General features: G+C 48.8%; 1 protein-coding gene across 3 annotated transcripts in view; it reads right to left on the bottom strand.

Annotated features, from left to right (window-relative positions):
• LOXHD1 (lipoxygenase homology PLAT domains 1) overlaps window positions 1-17,012 on the bottom strand; it is a 175,383-nt gene that overhangs the window by 18,412 nt on the left and 139,959 nt on the right. For all 3 annotated transcript variants that reach the window (XM_051851250.3, XM_070050246.2, XM_089305178.1), the window contains 3 exons: window positions 12,500-12,617; window positions 10,414-10,588; window positions 8,773-8,958 (listed from right to left, as the gene is read on the bottom strand). In XM_051851250.3, the coding sequence (XP_051707210.3) occupies window positions 8,773-8,958; window positions 10,414-10,588; window positions 12,500-12,617 (479 nt within the window). The remainder of the gene's footprint in view (window positions 1-8,772; window positions 8,959-10,413; window positions 10,589-12,499; window positions 12,618-17,012) is intronic.

The raw sequence follows: 17,012 nt of genomic DNA, 5'->3' as shown, positions 1-17,012 counted from the left end.
GAAACTGGGACTAGAATTCAGCACCCATATGGGATGCCGGCACTGCAGGCAGAGGATTAACCAAGTGAGCCATGGCGCCAGCTCCAATCAATCCTTATTAAAATATACTAATTTCCTATTGTATTTCATGAAGTATGACAGGTACTAAGGAATGATCAATGAGCAAGACAATGACACTTGTGGAGCTGACAGTAAATTAAAGGAGATGGAATAAGCATACAGTTGCCAAAATGTTGACTGTTCTTGGAGAGATTTCAAGGAAGGCAGGGCAAAGAAAAGACGTTCAGTGAGGACATGAGGATAGGAGTTTGTTAGCCGTAGACAAGGAGAGGTCATGAAGACAGGATGCAGGTGTGAGTTAGGTCACAGGGCAGAGGTTCTTGCGGCTAGAATTAAAAGGCAAGTTCAGAGTGTATTCAGAAACTAGTCCACAATGCCTCTCAGGTCTGTATATTTCCTCTCTTTCAAGCCTGGGGGGAATAATTGTTTCCTGTGCCACAGTTACCTCTAAACTGACTTCAGGGCTGTAGGGACCCTTCTTGCCAAACGTCACTTTGAGATTTTTACCTGACATCACTTTGAGTTGTGGCTCTGGACCATGTGGCCTTGCTGTGCTTTAAACTGTCGCAGTTAACCCCACGGACACAAGGATTCTGACAGGAATCTTCTGATTTGGTGTTTTATCTTGGTCAGTGGCCTTGCATTTTTTTTTATTCAACAGCAAGTCCTGAGGAAGATTCTTTGCTACAGAAACCCAACTGAATTGAGATCCTGAGGATGTATGTACTTCTCTATTAACCAGGAGAGTCTTTAGTACTGTATTATTTTCCTAAAATAAATGTTACCACAAACTTGGTGGACTAAAACAACAGAATTTATTCTTTCACAGTTCTGGAGACTGAAAAATCTGACGTCAAAGTGTCAGTTGGGCCATTCCCACTCTGAATGCTCCGGAGAAGAATCTTTCCTTGCCTCTTCCTGATTCTGGTGACTCCCAGAAATCCTTAGTGTTCCTTAACTTGTAACTTCTAGCTCTAGCTCTAGTCTCTGCATCAATCTTCACATGATCTTCCTTCTGTATCTCTCCATGTCCTCTCATCTTCTTACAAGAACACAAGTAATCACTGAATTTAAGGCTCACCCTAAATCCAGGATTTCATCCAAGATCCTTAACTACATCTGTAAGGACCCTATTCCTAAATAAGATCACTTCTGGAGATTCTGTCTTAACAAAAACTTAGGGGGCAGGGGATGCTATACACACAATGACACTTATGCTTGGAGAATTAAAAATACTTTAATGAGAATGTTTGATATTGTGTATTACTTCTGGAGACCTCTCAAACACCTAGACAAGAGAAACAGATCCCTGTGGAAGTCTAGAAAAGAATGTAATTCTGGAGTCTCCATTTAGGATTCAGAAGCTGCCACAAGCTGATATTTGATGTCAATTTATTCATTAATTCACATAATTATTGAAAACTAAGGGCAAGAGGCTGGCATTGTGGTATAGTTAGGTTAAACCACTGCTTGCAACACTGGCAGCCCAAATCAGAGCCCTGGCTTGAATCTTGACTGCTTTTCTTCCAATACAGCTCCCTGTTAATGTACCTTGGAAGGCAGTATAGAAGACAGCCCAAATATTTGGATCCTTGCTACCCCTGGATGGAGTTCCAGGCTCCTGGCTTTGATCTGGTCCACCCCTGGCTGTTGCAGCCATTTGGGGAGTGAATCAGTAGATGGACACCTGTCCCCTGTCACTCTTCCTTTCAAATAAATAATCAAATTTTAAAAAAAAGCAAGGCACTTGGAATACAAATTAAATCAAAGTCTCTATTCTTGAGGTCCTCAAAGTCTGACAATTGAAATTGGCAAAACGAGTACAGTCAAGTATTGTATTGCTAAAAATAGAAATAAGAACAGAGAAATTTAGGAGCACAGAGTAGGGTGAATTTAACTGCATTTGAGATAACTGGGAGCCTCATGAAGAAGGTGATAGTAATTTGGATTTTGAGCAAGCAAAAGAATTTACCAGGAGAAAGGAGTTGCAGGCACAGAGTTATCTCTTGCATATCCTCTTATGAATCAATGTTAGCTCGACCAAATGATGGAAGTTATTTCATGAAAGGCTAAACTGAAACAAGGCTGACCTCAAAGTTCAGGGAGTTAGGAAAAAGAAACTGAAAAACAGAGAAAATCTTCTTAATGGAAACTGATGATCCTAGAGAGTTTTCATATTGCAAATTTGTATGTGCTGTGATCCTCTCTGGATGAGTTGAAATAGTTAGGAATAAAGAGGCAATTCTGCATTACATGAAGGACCAGAAAACAGAAAAGATGAGGCTATGTGAGGAAGGTCCCTTGACAATATTTTGCATTTGGTGTGAGGAGTACTTAGGAGGCAAGGAAGAGCACTGTCATCTGATAAATATAAATCCATAAATGGCAGAACAATGTTCATATGTTCATCTCCCCCCCTTTCTCCCTTACAGTGACTTACATATTTGGTTATGTAACACAATTTCTCATCAAGGGATTCTGGGGATTTGCTAAGGATAAATAAACATATTCAGTGTTTTGAATAGATTTGCTATTTGAAAACAAATGTGGTTTTCTCATTTCCCCTATTAAGTTTACGTCAAGAAAAGCATGCAATGGGAGCCAATGCACTGTATCTTGGGATTCCATGGCTAGTGAACAATCCTCAGCTTTACAGAGTAGCCCAGATAAGATCTTCCCCCCAAATACATTTCAGCCTGAAAGTACAAGACATGGAGGTCATTTCCCCTCCTCTTCCTTCTTTTCCAGGATCTAACTTGAAATGTTAGAATTTTCTGGGAATTGTAAATGTAGTTCTAAGCAACCTCTGTTTTTCTCAAGCTACACCTTCACCACAGACTCTGTCACTCATGGCTTTAATATTGTCTCTGCACTAGCAACTAGTTTTCCTCCTGAGGTCCTGACCACCACCCCCTTTACTGGACATCACCCCTTGGATGTCTCTTAGGTCTTCACATTGAACTTCTCTAGACGAAGACAGCTCTCCAGAGTCCTCACTGTTCTTGTTCAAGTCTTCTCAGCCAAATATTAACAAGTACTCTGCCTTCACTATTTTTCAGCTCTCTCTACTCTTTTCTCCATTTCTACTGTTACCATATTACAAAATCATCATCCTTCTTCACAAATCTCTTGACCATCATTTGAAGTTCATTTTTTCCCTCACTTAACCTATGCCACACAGATACTGCAATAATGCTCCCCAAGTGGCTCTGGTGACTGAGATCTCTGATGGTTTCTCAGCACAAAGCTAGGACAAAGATCTGATCTTTGAGACAGATTCTACTATCACACCTTGCTTGCTTCCTGGATATTTTCTATCTCCTACCTCCATTTCCCTATTTTGTAGCCATTCTGAATTTTCCTTTTGTTTCTGGCACATATGAAAAAGTCTTCTATTTCAGGGCTTTGATATTTGCTATTCACTCTGCTTCAAATGTGCTTCTCCATTTTTAGAAAACACCATACTTCACCTAATATCTACTCCTGATCCTCCCTCAGGTCTCAGCTGAAAAATCACATCCTCAGAGAGGTCTTGCCTGAGTCCTCCAATTCATGCCCTGTGGACTTCCACCTTAAAGACTCATCACTATTTGGATCATTTGCTTACTTAATAAAGGTGGTTTTTTGGTTAGAAGTTCATTTCCAGATGACAGGAACCTTGTGGGCTGTTCACCATTCTTTCACCAGCGCTGAACACAACGCCTGAGAGTAAGGGCTCAGTAGATGCACTCAGTCTTCACTGTTCATGTTGCGTCTTCCCAGATGGGCCTATTTGCCAGAATTTATTTGCGACCTCCAAATTCACACTCAAGTGGTTATTTGTGAACAGAGGCAGAGTGGCGAGAAGTCTCAGTTGCCCGATGCACACGTTTCAGCTGAGATGGAACAAGGCAACACTGCCCTCTTGTTTCCGCTCTTATACCATAAACAAGCGTCCTATCTTGTTCTATTTAGTGCCATGCTCTTCACTTTTTTTGTATGCTTTTGTTGGGTTAAGTTCATTGCTTAAAAACCGTCCACAAACAGAGTATTTGGCCCCAAGCTGAAGTGCTGTTTGACATTCCTAAATGCAGAAAGGCTGCAAACGTGCCTTAGAGAAAAATCCCATGTTAAATAGGCTTCACTCAGGCACAAGTTACAATGCTGTTGGTACTAAGTTCAATGTTAATGAACCAAAATATATATTAATAAGATGTATCTAAGCAAAAACACAATCAAACAGGTTATGTGTTGATCAGGTGATGAAAACTTTGTAACAAGAGGAAGCCATGAGGGACCCAGTCCTTTATTCCCCTGGGAGCATTGGTTCCGTATTCGTGCGTTAGTGAAATCATGGCAACTCTATAGAATATACCGACTGTGAAAAATGAGGACCAACTGGACTTGATTTTTTAACTGGTGTCAGTGTTGGAATTGTGGGGATTGTTGGGGCTACAGCAGTAAAAGGCCTGGATGGCTCACTTTGTCCAAGGAGAGGACATGTCAGATAAGAGGAGGAAAACAAGAAAGGGGGAAAACAGCATCGCTTCAGCCTTGAATCCTGCAATGCTACAGCATGGGTTTTTCAACATTCTTCTCAAACATACCAGCTTTACTTTCCTCAGTGGTTTGGAAGGAAGGGCATATAGCCTGGAAGCAGACTCTGGAAGGTTCACCCTGAGAAACAGACTTGAAGGTGAGGGCAGACATTGAAGATGTGGCAGCAACCAGAGAAGTCAGCCATGAAACACAGGACTTAGAGAAATGGGGCTCAGAGTTGAGTATGGTACAATGGAGAGAGTGGCCTTTACTGGCAGGAGATACACAAGCGAACTCTAACTTGGAGGTGGCAATTCTCTGCCTTTACACTGTAAAGAGGCCCAGTAATTTTGGCCACCTTGCCAGGTATCTGGATGTCCATTGCAGGTCAGGTTGAAATAAGTCAGCCCTGGGGCTGGCACTATAGTAGATTAAGCCTCTGCCCACAGTGCTGGCATCCCATTTGGGTACCAGTTCGAGTCCTGGCTGCTCCATATCTGATCCAGTTCTCTGCTAATGTGCCTAGGAGGGCAGTGAAAGATGGCCTAAGTGCTTGGGCCACTGCACTGGCATCGGACACCTGGAGGAAGCTCCTGGCTCCTGGCTTGAGATTGGCCCAGCTCTAGTCGTGGCCATTTGGGGAATGAACTAGCATATGTTAGATCTCTGTCTCTCCCACTCTCTGTCTGTAACTCTGCCTCTCAAATATATAATTAAAACCTTAACCAAAAAAAGTCATTCCTGACACAGGAACCCTAGATCAGGCTATGGAGCTCATAGCCAGAAGACAAGGAGGAGTCAGAACCCTGGACAGCGCCACAGACCCAAAAACTGTTGGGTAATTGTCCCCAGAAGTGTGGTCTTTATCATTTTTATTTAAGGTTACCTTTTTATGTATTTGAAAGGCACAGTGACATGTTGAGAGAGAGAGAGAGAGAGATGGAGAGAGAGAAAGATCTTCCCTCTGCTGGGTCACTCCACCAGAGCCAGAAGCCAGAAACTCCATCCAGGTCTCCCATATGTGTGGCAGAGGACCCAAGTACTTAGGGCATAATGTGCTACCTTTCAGGGTGTGTTTTAGCAGGAAGGCTGATGGGAAGCTGAGGCAGGACTCCATCCCAGGCACTCCTAACTTGTGCACCACAATGCACATCCCTATCTCTTTTGTTTTTATTTTTAAAAATATTTTCATTTGAAAGGTAGAGACAGAGGAGGGAGGGAAGGAGATCTTGTATCCACTCATTCATTCCCCAAATGCCTGCAAGAGCTGGGGCTGGGCCAGGCTGAAGCTGGGAGTCCAGAAGTCAACTCAGGTCTCCCATGTGGGTGGCAGGGACCCAAGTAACTTGAGCTGCTCCCTCCAAAGATGTGCATCAGTGGGAAGCTGGAATTGGAAGCAGAGTCAGGACTCAAACACAAGCACTCTGATATAGGATGTGGGTGTCCCAAGCAGCATCTTTACCACTGCTTCATAGGCCCACTCTGCAGAAAGAGAGGTCCTCCATCCGCTGGTTCACTCCCCAAATGGCCACAATAGCCGGAGCTGTGCTGATCCAAAGCCAGGGGCCAGGAGCTTCTTCTGGGTCTCCTATGCAGGCACAGGGGTCCAAGGACTTGGGCCATCTGCCACCACTTTCCCAGGCCATAGCAGAGAGCTGGATTGGCAGCAGAGCAGCTGGGTCTCAAACCAGCGCCCACGTGGGATGCCAGCACTCAGGCCAGAGCTTTAACCCACTGTGCCACAGCACTGGCCCCCCAAGTCCTTCTGACCATGCCCATGAATGCAGCACCCACAACTGTAAATGGCCCTGGCACTAGCTTCCCTTCTTGGGAAAGGAGAGTCATCACCGTGTACATCCAGGTTTCTGGCCTGACGGAACGGTGGTCAGGGAACCTCTTGCTCTTGGGTCTCGTGGTGTGGCTGAAGACTGAAGGAGCAGTCCAGGCCTCCTGGCAATACCGTCTCTTCTTTCCCAGAGTGCTTTGCTTGCTTCCTTCCAGGGGAAGGGAGGGGCTCAGAAAGGACAGCTGAGAATGTCTTGTGAGTTTCTCTCCACAGACACATGATGCCACTCGGCTAAGAAGTAGTGAAGAAAGTCCCCATCCACTGTAGCCTTGGACAACACAGCGGTGGGGGCACAAGGGGCACAGCACACAGAGATGGAGATGGAGACTGGCCCTCATTGCTACGTCTTCTTATTCAAGCCTCAGCACAGTGGCTGGTGAGGGACAGGCAGCGAGGGCTGGCCCGCTGCACAGTGCCTCCGAATAGGCATCAGGAGGCCTGGACTTGAGTGCTGCTGTGTTTCTTTCTTGCTGTGTGTTGAAGACTAAGGCATTCAAACCCCCCTGGGCCTCTGCAGGCCTTGGTTGTAGAAAAAAAAGATGACAAAGTGCTTTGGCTGTGATAATTCGCAAGGTGTTTTTTGGGATCCAATGTCTGTATCTTTAGTAGAAACCAGAGTTCCAAGTATGCTGTGAACACTTTAGGTGTTTGTTATGTGAATGACTGAATGGATACACTGAAATCTGAACACCATGGAGCGCTGTACAAGTGTTTGCTATTTTACTGCTTTGAAGTCAGTTTTATCTGTGCCTAATCTGAGCTTATTCCGTGTGATGGGGAAACTTTTTAACTGTTGAGCTCATGTTAAAGTGAAGTAGTCAAGCTACTTTAGGAAGACAGGCTGTAAACTGCCAAGTCGGGTTTCACCTGTGACCAGGGACCTTGGGTGTGGCCTCAGTGGGGATTTGGAAGGAGTTAGGGGAAATACAGGAGAGCTCTGGGTGATTTGGAGAGGTGGGGGCAGGATTCAGAAAAGCCTGGAGAAGGCCTTGGGCAGACAGTGGGCCAAGGCTGGTTTTGACCAAAGGCACTGAGATGAGTTAAGAAAGCAGTACTGGGGCCAGCGCTGTGGTGCAGTGGGTTAAGGCCCTGGCCTGAAGCTCCAGCATCCCATATGGGTGCCAGTTCGAGACCCGGCTGCCCCACTTCCAGTCCAGCTCTCTACTATGGCCTGGGAAAGCAGTGGAAGACAGCTCAAGTCCTTGGGCCCCTGCACCCATGTGGGTGACCTGGAAGAAGCTCTTGGCTCCTGGCTTTGGATGGGTGCAGCTCCAGCCGTTGTGGCCAATTGGGGAGTGAACCATCAGACGGAAGACTTTCTCTCTCTCTGCCTCTCCTCTCTCTGTATATTATTTCAAATAAATAAATAAATCTTTGAAAAAAAAAAAGAAAGAAAGAAAGCAGTACTGGGGCTGGTGCTGTGGCATAGCGGGTAAAGCCACCACCTACAGTGCCAGCAACCCATATGTGTGCCGGTTCGAGTCCCAGCTGCTCCACTTCTGGTCCAGCTCTCTGCTATGGCCTAGGAAAGCAGCAGAAAATGGCCCAAGTCCTTGGGCCCCTGCACCCCCATGGGAGACCTGGAAGAAGCTCCTGGCTCCCAGCTTCGGATCGGCCCAGCTCAGGCTGTTGTGGCTGTCTGGGGGAGTGAACCAGTGGATGGAAGACCCCCCGCCCCCCGCTTCTGCCTCTCTGTAACTCTGCCCTTCAAATAAATAATTAAATCTTAAAAAAAAAAAAGAAAGCAGCAGTGTGTGCATCCAGAGGGTGAAGCTGAATGGTGAACAACTCCACTCTAATTAGAACGTATCAGAGATGGAATAGAACGTACAAGAAATGCAGTGGCCTAAAGACCACAAATAACAACCAAAAAATGTGGCCAATGTGGACTTCACCACAGTTACACAAGCGATAATTATTCCTTAGGTACTTCAAAGTCAAAAACACATTTCTCAGTTGCCTTCTAATTTCCTGGTTTATATTTCTAGGTGAATCCCACGACTTTTAGACTTCCTGTCCCAAGTAAATAAACACAATCCTTTACAGAAAACCTATCAGAAGGGAATTCGGTACGATGGCCCTTTTTTCTTGATTTTTATACCTGAGCTGAGTAGAACTAATGCTCCCAACCCGCAGGAAAATGAAGACCCACTAATAGCCTGGGGAGCAAGCAGGAGGAGCTGAGCCGCCTCCCAGGGCCTGCCCAGAGACACCGGCTCTCTCTAGCCCATGAGGCCATTTAAAGCTATCCCCGCCATGATGAGCTGCCTGCCAGGGGCCAGGGAGAGGCGCAGGGATAAGGTTGGGGGCTGCCCTCCTGGCCACACCAGCCCTGGGGGCGGAGCTACCTTTGTTGTCATGCCACACCCTCAGCTTGCAGAGGTGACCCAGGCTCAGCATGTCGGGGAAGCTGAACGTGTCCGTGTTGTTCCGCTCAAACTTGTTCCAGTTGGCTGACTGCTTCAGGGGCAGGGTCCCGCTGTCCCCGTTCTCCCCGAAGATGATGATGAACACGTTGGCATCAGTGCCTGCTCCTGGGGGTGGAGGTGCACATGGTAAGGCTGCAGACGCCAGCCTCTCGACACACAGTCGGCCTCCTCTGGCCTTGCGCCTGGACTTGGAGGAGCAACCGGGGTGGGGGTGCAGGAGGCCACAATTTAGAGCCAGCAAGGGCAAGGCAGAGGTGGGAAAAGCCAGCTAGCATGCTGGGACTTCCAGGTCTCCAAACGTATCTTTCACCTTGTGCTTTGCACATGCCGTTGGTCTGTCTGAAGCCGCAGTCAGCAAGCGTGGGTGGCTCAGTACAGACGCATCTATTTCTGGGGAAATGCGTCCGCACTGAAAAGGCTTTCCATGTGGCCTGGCCTTACAGGTAAAATGACAGGCCATCTCCTGTGCCCCGGAGGTTTAACAGGAAGCCACGTCGACTCCAATCGACTCCTACATGAGCACTTCTTGTTATCTACTTAAGACACATAGAGGTGCTGGTCCCTGTCAAACAGCAAACGCTTCTGGAAGAGATGGCCCTGTGATGGTGTTCTGATATACACCCTGTTATCAGTGGACTTCCCAATGCACATGAAAGTATGCTGGTGCTTGCAGCTTTAAACAATCAGGGTGAAGGCTCCCCCTTGGTGGGGGTTGGGGGAGAAGGGAGGAGCCTAAACAAACTTGAGCAGATTTGCTGAGTCATCACTTATGCCTGGCTCTTGGTCAGATTTGCTGACTCATCACTTATGTCTGGAGTCCTACAATTTCTTTGGCTAAGCACGTCTCTGTTGAAAACATAAGCTACCATGAACAACAAGGTAGTCCCTGGGAGTAAGTTTGCCAGATTGCTGGCAATGGCTCCCGGAGGGCAGGCTTGGGACAGGAGGGTGCAGACAGAAGGCACCGCCCCCAAGCTGAACGTGTGTTCATCACAGCTCCCAGCCTTTGCACACACTAGGACTTTGGCTTGCATGGCCCTTCCTCTGGTATCCCATATGCATAAGTGACTTTTGCATGCTTTTCTGGACTTGACTTTGACTTACTTGGGGAAGCCCCGCCCAAGCTCCTTGCTCCTGGTTCCCAGGTGGGTTAGACGCCCTCCTCCACGCTCGACCACAACATGCTGGGCCAGCGTCTGTCAGAGTCTCAGACCTGCAAGGGCTCTGGGGCTACATCCCTGCCCCACAGCCCAAAGCTGGCACATAGCAGACGGTCACCTAACACAGGGGTAGAAGACAGGAGCCCAAGGGCACCTGAGGCATGTGGCTCAGAGCTGGGCCATCAGGTAGAGCATGCTCTGAGCCAAGCTCCTGTACCATTTTAGCGAAGGGGTTCTTGCTGTCTCTGGAAGAAATATTTTGTTCAGACAGGAATTGACACCGTGACAAAGGCATGGATTGACAGCCTCTGGAGGGGCCATCGAAACCAGAGCCTGGGCCAGGATTTCTGAGTGGGGACAAGGATAGAGGCAGCCACGTGAGAGAGGCGTCCTCACTCACCCAGGATGTCACTGGTCTTCACTGTGACTGTGTAGGAGGTCCACTCCATCATCTCCTCCCCATCGATGACTGCACACATCTCGCACACCAGGGTCTTCTTGCCCTTCCGCTGGGACAGCCAGTCTCCGTAGTAGAACATGGTCAGATCTCCCGTGTTCATGTTCTTCAGTAGGATCTGGGGAGAGAAGGCCGGTGGGGAAATGCTCTCCCTCTCCTCCACCAGCCCCCTACTTGCAATGCAGCCCCTCCACTGAACACAGCGACCCAACACCCTGGATCTGAGACGAGCCCTTGTGACTCAGACTTGGGGTGTGGAATGGGTCCTGAACCCCATAAAGAGAACCCTGGCTTGGGGACTGGAAATCCTGAGAGGTGCCTATAGGCCTTTTCAATTTTTTGCTGAATGAGGGGCACAAAAGATGGATCAAGCCATTGTCAGCCACAAACTCCCAGGAGCAGGGTACTGACATCCTTGGTGTGGGCACCTTGTTGTTGGCATGAGGAAAACCTGCTAGTGGCTGAATGGGGAAAGCAGATGCTGAAGGGACTTGGCACAGATAGCGCCCGGTGGACCAGGGCAGTGTGGGCTGACCAGGCCGGATTGGCAGGCTTTGTGTTACTGGTTGAATTGTGTCCCTTGCAAATTCACATGTTGAATTGCTAACCTGTAGTCCCTCAGAACATGGTCTTGCTTAGAAAAAAGGCTGTTACTGGTGTAATTAGTTCACATGAGGTCATTAGGGTAAGCCCTGATCCAATATGTTCAATGTCCTTATACCTTACACCTGGGGAAACTCAGGCATGGACATGCTGTGTGAAGACTGCATAAGGCTGCCACAGGACAAGGAACCAGCAGCAGCTGGGAGACAGGCCTGGAACAGATGCTTCCCCCAGCCCAGCGAGGGAGCGTGGCCTTCCCAACACCCTGATCTTGAAATCCCAGACGCCAGAGCTGCGGGAGAACAAATGACTGCTGTTCTAAGACTCCAATCTGTGCGATTCGTCGGCAGCCCCAGGACCCTCATGTGCGTTGTACAGGTGAGCAGGTACCACGCCAGCACCACATGTGCTGGAGAACCCGGGGCTCATGGGACACTGAGGCCACATGTGTGTAAGAGTGACATCTGCCGTCATAGTCATTGTCCTGGCCATGACTGTAGGGCTGCATGAAGGCCCTGCTGGGCTGCCAGTGGTCTCCAGCTTCGGGCCACACTTAGCGCAGGAAACAGCTGGGCCTCCTGACTCGCACAGTTCCTACTATGGCTCTGGGCACTCTCCTCTCCATTCCAGAACAGTGAGCTACTTCATGACCCTGCTCTGGGCAGCCTCACGAAGATGAAGAAACCATGCAAGAGGGATCCTAAGGAGCAGCGACCTTCTTTTCTTGGGGGAACTCAAGTCTGTGGCTGTGTGTTTACACATGTGCATGCATGCGTGTGTACATGTACACACGCGTGTGTCTGTGCATGTGCAGGTGTGTGTGAGAGTGGGCAGGGGCAGAGGGCACAGGCAGAACTAAGGAACCCCAGGTTGTTATTGGCCCTTGAAGATCCCACGTGTCAGCTCCCAGGCTGCTGTCAGCCCAGCTGCAGGATCCGCAGCTGGAGTGTTGATGGCTCTGACGCCTTCCCTGGGAGGCAGCAGAGGCCTGAGATGCAAAGAGCCAGCTGCCTAAGGGCACGGTCACAGGAGCACAGATGCTCCCCTGCCGTCCTGACATTCCCATGTGAGAGCCTCTGTCTGTCCCAGGTCTTGGTGCTCCTTGCACAATTCTCCCCAGCTCCCATCCTCCAACAAGCCCACCCTGGGGGGTGGGGCCCTGACTGCAGGCTGGGTTCCTGTCATGTTGGCTGTACCTGCTGTGCTCTCTGGCAGTGACTCAGTTCTCACTGGACATGAACAACCAGAACTGTGCTCTCTGACAAATGCCTGCTAGAGGGCTGCTGGGTTACCCAGGATGGGTTCATGCAATAACCTTCTACCTAGGGTGACATTTGTGCTGTCACAAGGTCTCCTGACAACCCGAGAGACAGGAAGGAAGTGGCAGGGGCTGGAGGGGAGGGGAGGGGAGGGACAGACACCCTACCCTCTCCAGGAACCACTCGGGCCGGCTGCCCAGGCCGTCGATCCGGATCCGCATCTTGGTGAAGGGGGCGATGTCCAGGATCTCCATGAGGAAGGTGTCGTTCTGTTCCCGCTCAAACCTGGTTGGGGGAGAGGAGGAGGAGGAAGAGGGGAAGTTGGCCATGGCAGAGACCAGATTTGGGACAGGGAGAGAAGATGAGGCCTTTACTCAGCCCTCTCCCTGCTCCCAGGAACTCCCCAACAGCCCTTGTCTTTCATCCAGATGTGCTTCTGCAAGGCAGAGGCAGGCAGAAATCACTCTGAGCCAAGCACTGCCAGCTCTGAGTGCTAATCTCACTCTGCCAATCACCTACAACACAGTGCATCTCGGGACTTGGTTTCCTCATCTGTGGTCTGGGGACAGTGGCACCAGCCCTGCAATAGAACAAACCTGCCAAGAAGACCAAGTGGGTTTGAAATCAGCTTACAACATAAAAAGCACCCCATACCTGGAAAGCTTTAAAGGGGAGTCCATGAGTGACAGGGCCACCATGAATGGTAGGGCAGGTTGTGCACTGCACAACCATTCACATTTTGGGTTGTTGTGTTTTTGTTGCTGTTGTTGCAACCTGTGCACAGCCCAGGGCTGGGAAACACCACCGACACTGTGAAGCGGCGGGCAAACCGAAGGCAGCGCTGCTTTGTTGCTGTGGTTCTCTTTCTGCCGAATGCCCTCATCATCTCAGAGATGCTGTCTTTATTCCACGCTGCTGTCTCTGCAGCACCACGTGTGCCACGTGACCTTCCCTGCCGACTGATCGCTTGGCTGCTGGCTGGTTCCAGACGGCGCTGTTGATACGGCCCGGGGGGTAATGCCGCTGGCCCTGAAGTGGTGGTGCTGCGAGGCGACTGTTATGCTTCCTTGGATACAAGACATCTTTCCAGAAACCGAGGCCACAGCCAGTGGGGGACCGCAGCTGTAAACACTGCAAGTGGAGAACCCACTGATCCTAGTCGGAAAGGTCGGGTGGACGGAAACCTAATCTTTGTTGACAACTTGCTCGTGCATGCACTTTAAGATCATTAGAAGTAAAACCAAATTCTTCCCCAGTGTGTGCCCATCCCTCCTGCTGTCATTTAAGTCCTGCGTTTCCCTCTGCTCAGGGAAACAGCAAGGAGATGAGCATGGCACACACAATGTGCACTGAGACCCTCTCACCTCACCTTGCAACTCATTCCCTCCTTACCACTGCCACGAGGACAGTTCTTCAAGCCGGAAGAGCTTTAGAACTCCTCGCCTTTCTCTTTCTTTAATTCTTACCCTTTGAATTCAGCCAAGTAGCTTTGGTTTCTGGAGGGTTTTTTTGGTGGGACAAGTATAAGGAGGGAGAGAAACAAGCTTTTCCTCTGGACAACTGAAAGGTAGAAGACACTTGCTTTTCTCTCAGCTGGAAGAGCCACCCCTGCTCTCCCCTGGGACTCACCTCCAAGCCCCCCGAGAAGGACTCAGCCTCCCCTTACCCTACAGCCCCCAGAGATGGGCCCTCTCCATTATCAGAACTTTTTGCTAATCAGAGATCCTAAAATCCAAGTGACAAAGATGTGGAAGAAAGACTCCAGGCTTGCAGTCTTGCTACGTGACCATACTCATGGCCAGATGGCTCCTGACCTCCTGAGAGCTTGGTTGAAGTCTCCGTCGGGCCTCTGTTCTCAGCTTCCATTCTCAGCTCAGCTGCTTCTCCTCACGCTCTGGGTAGTAACCCTTAGCAACGGCCAAGGCCCGCCCTCAAGGGCACATGCCATACGACTCCACCAATGCCTTTTACTCCCAAAGAAATCTGTGGTTCATCAAGCCTGTCCCAGACCTAGGACTGACTCCTCGCAGGCATCTACATCCTGTCATGGACAAACCACACGCCTTCATCTACAAGGAGCTCACTGGACACCAGTTGCCTCAAATTCCATGCTTGGAGAATCTTCTTGAATTTTAGCATCATCTTAGGATGTGCGTGACAGTTTACCGTAACAACTTCCCCCAAACTGCAAGAGAAGTTCGGAATTTAGTTAGGGGGTAGGGTGGGGTGAATTGCTCCTGATCCTTTTAAGCTTTGGCCTCTGGGTGGAGCATCTGGGAAGCTTGGCGCTGCAGTGGCAAACACCCACAATGCCTTGCACATGTGCACAGGTGCATTTGAGCCTCTGCTCTGACCACACCTATTTCCTAGAGGAGCACCTCCTGGCACAGTAACAGGCTGTGCCTCTGATGCATGCCCAGTGGGTCTTTCTAGCCAAATGCCCCAGCTGAGATGCAGGCACCCTAAGGACCCCAAGACACAATGGAAACATCGGCCACATGCAAACACAAGGAAGCAAAGCATGCCTTGGGGAAGAGCTTTGAGCTTGCAAGCTAATTAGGAACAGGTAGGTGGTTCTCTCCACAAACTAAATTTGTATTCAAAAACAAAACAAAAACCTCTCACTAGCAACACACCTCAAAGCATTTACAATATGGTTGTATTTATAACACTGGCATTTTCAGGCAAAAATTTTAGAGTTTCGATACTCCCAGGGATGTCTACCTCTCCCACTAGCAGCTATGGTTCAGGCAGATAGAAAATCAAGGGCAATGTACCATGGGATAGTTAATGAGAGGAGACTCAAGAATTGGGGGTTGGATGAAGATGAGAATCCAATAATGAGGTGAAGACTCTAGGGGACTACACACCAGCCATGTGTGATCATAGAAATCTGTCACCCTTCTCCTCAGGGGTCATTCCAGGAAACCATACCCTCTACAGCAATGGGCCAGAGGGTCAGGCCTGGTCAATGGCTACCAGCTTCCTTGTTGTCCCCAACTCCAAAATGTAAGACCAACCAGAAACCCAAATGCACTCTAATCCAATCACACAAGATGCCCTGGTTCTGGCTAGCTTGCAGCTTCACTGTGCCAAAAATAGTGCCTTGTTCTAAAACTTTCCCACCTCAGGTAATGGTGGTTAACTTGATCTCATTTGGTCTTTATGTCCACAAATGCCTAAGTTCAAATCCCCATCCTTTCCTCACTACTAACTAGGTGACCTTGGAAGGTTCCTTTGTCTCTTTGTGCCTCAGTCCCCTTATTTTTAAAGTAGAGATGGTAACAATGCAGATTACAAGGTGATGAGTTAATGGATATTGAAAATTACTTATGATAGTTCTTGGCTTGATAAACATTAGCCTTATCATCATCAACATTCCTAGTTGCTCTGGGAAAGATTTCAGGAGGAAATGGGAGTTGTGCAATGAAAGCAGAAGTGCTAAGGGGAGGAAGGAAGGTGGTTCTTGTTAGACCTATGGGGATGAGCTGTGTAGGACAGATGAAGCTCCTGCTCTTAGAAGCTGCTCCTTTCAGAGAAAGAATCCCTGCCTGACCTTCAAGGGTGCAACATCCTCATTCCCATCATCTCCATCACCATCATCACCAATGTCACCATCCTCACCACATCCAGAAGCACTCACTGAGCACCCCTACATGCAATGCCAGAGTTAGGAGCTGTGCGGACTTGGAATGAGGCTACTCTGCATCCTGCCTTCCAACTGGGGGTAGCGACACTGTGGGTTCATGGGCAAGTGACTGTGGTGAGTTTTTCAAATTCTAGAGTTGGGCTTTGAGTCTGCTCCTCTGTTTTTTTTTTTTTTTGGATGTCGGGGGCCAGGGGCCTTTGGGGGACAACAGCTGGGCATGGAAAACCCAAGACCGTCTACACTAGGAATGCAATGAGAGGCACAGCTAGTAAATATTGCAGGAGTTCCACCTTTATTGCCACTACTCATCACGACCTTAAGAGGCAGTAGACCTGAGGCTTAGGACTGGGGGCCATCTGGGAGAAGTTCCCAGTGCCACATCTTATTGGCTAAGGGACCCACAGCATTATGGTGGAGGGGATCAAATGGTCCTCACAGGGTCGCAGCAAGGACTAGTGTGTCAACACATGGCTCAGAACAAGGCAGGGCACCAACCAAGCCCACACAATACTGCTGCTGCTGCTGTCCTGAGAAAGACACTCAGGGGACACAGGCACCTGCCTGTGCTCCCTCCAGTGCCTGAGTCAGAGCTTGGGGCAGAGGAGAGTCAGTCATCTGCAAAAGTGTTTTGAAAGTTCATCGCTTTCCATTTTTTCAATCATTTTGTTGTTCCTTGTAATGTCAACATCTTGCAATACCACAGTACAATGATGAAATTAACAATGATAGCATATTATCAGCAAATCTACAGAACTTATGATGAACATCCTCAAGTAACCAAATGAAATAAAGGAAGGAAATTGCTACGGACTGTTGAGATCAAGGAAGACTTCCTAGGAGAAGGTAAATTTAAGTCAGCCCTTGAAAAAGAAAGAGAGTGGGTTAAGGGCATTCCAAGGGGGAGGAATTGCATGGACCACGGTGTGCCTGTCGCATGCAAGGCACTGGAAGCTTCCACGCATGCAGAGGGTGTAAGAACCAGTATGGCTGAAGGCAGAATGGGGCAGAGGGTTGGGTGTGAGGAGGGAAGG

The sequence above is a fragment of the Oryctolagus cuniculus genome, chromosome 10, assembly GCF_051225735.1.
Source record: "Oryctolagus cuniculus isolate XC-2025 breed Fujian yellow rabbit chromosome 10, ASM5122573v1, whole genome shotgun sequence".
In the NCBI taxonomy this organism is placed as follows: Eukaryota; Metazoa; Chordata; class Mammalia; order Lagomorpha; family Leporidae; genus Oryctolagus; species Oryctolagus cuniculus.
Note: the sequence above shows the minus strand (reverse complement) of the source record. Positions and strands in the feature narration are given on the sequence as shown.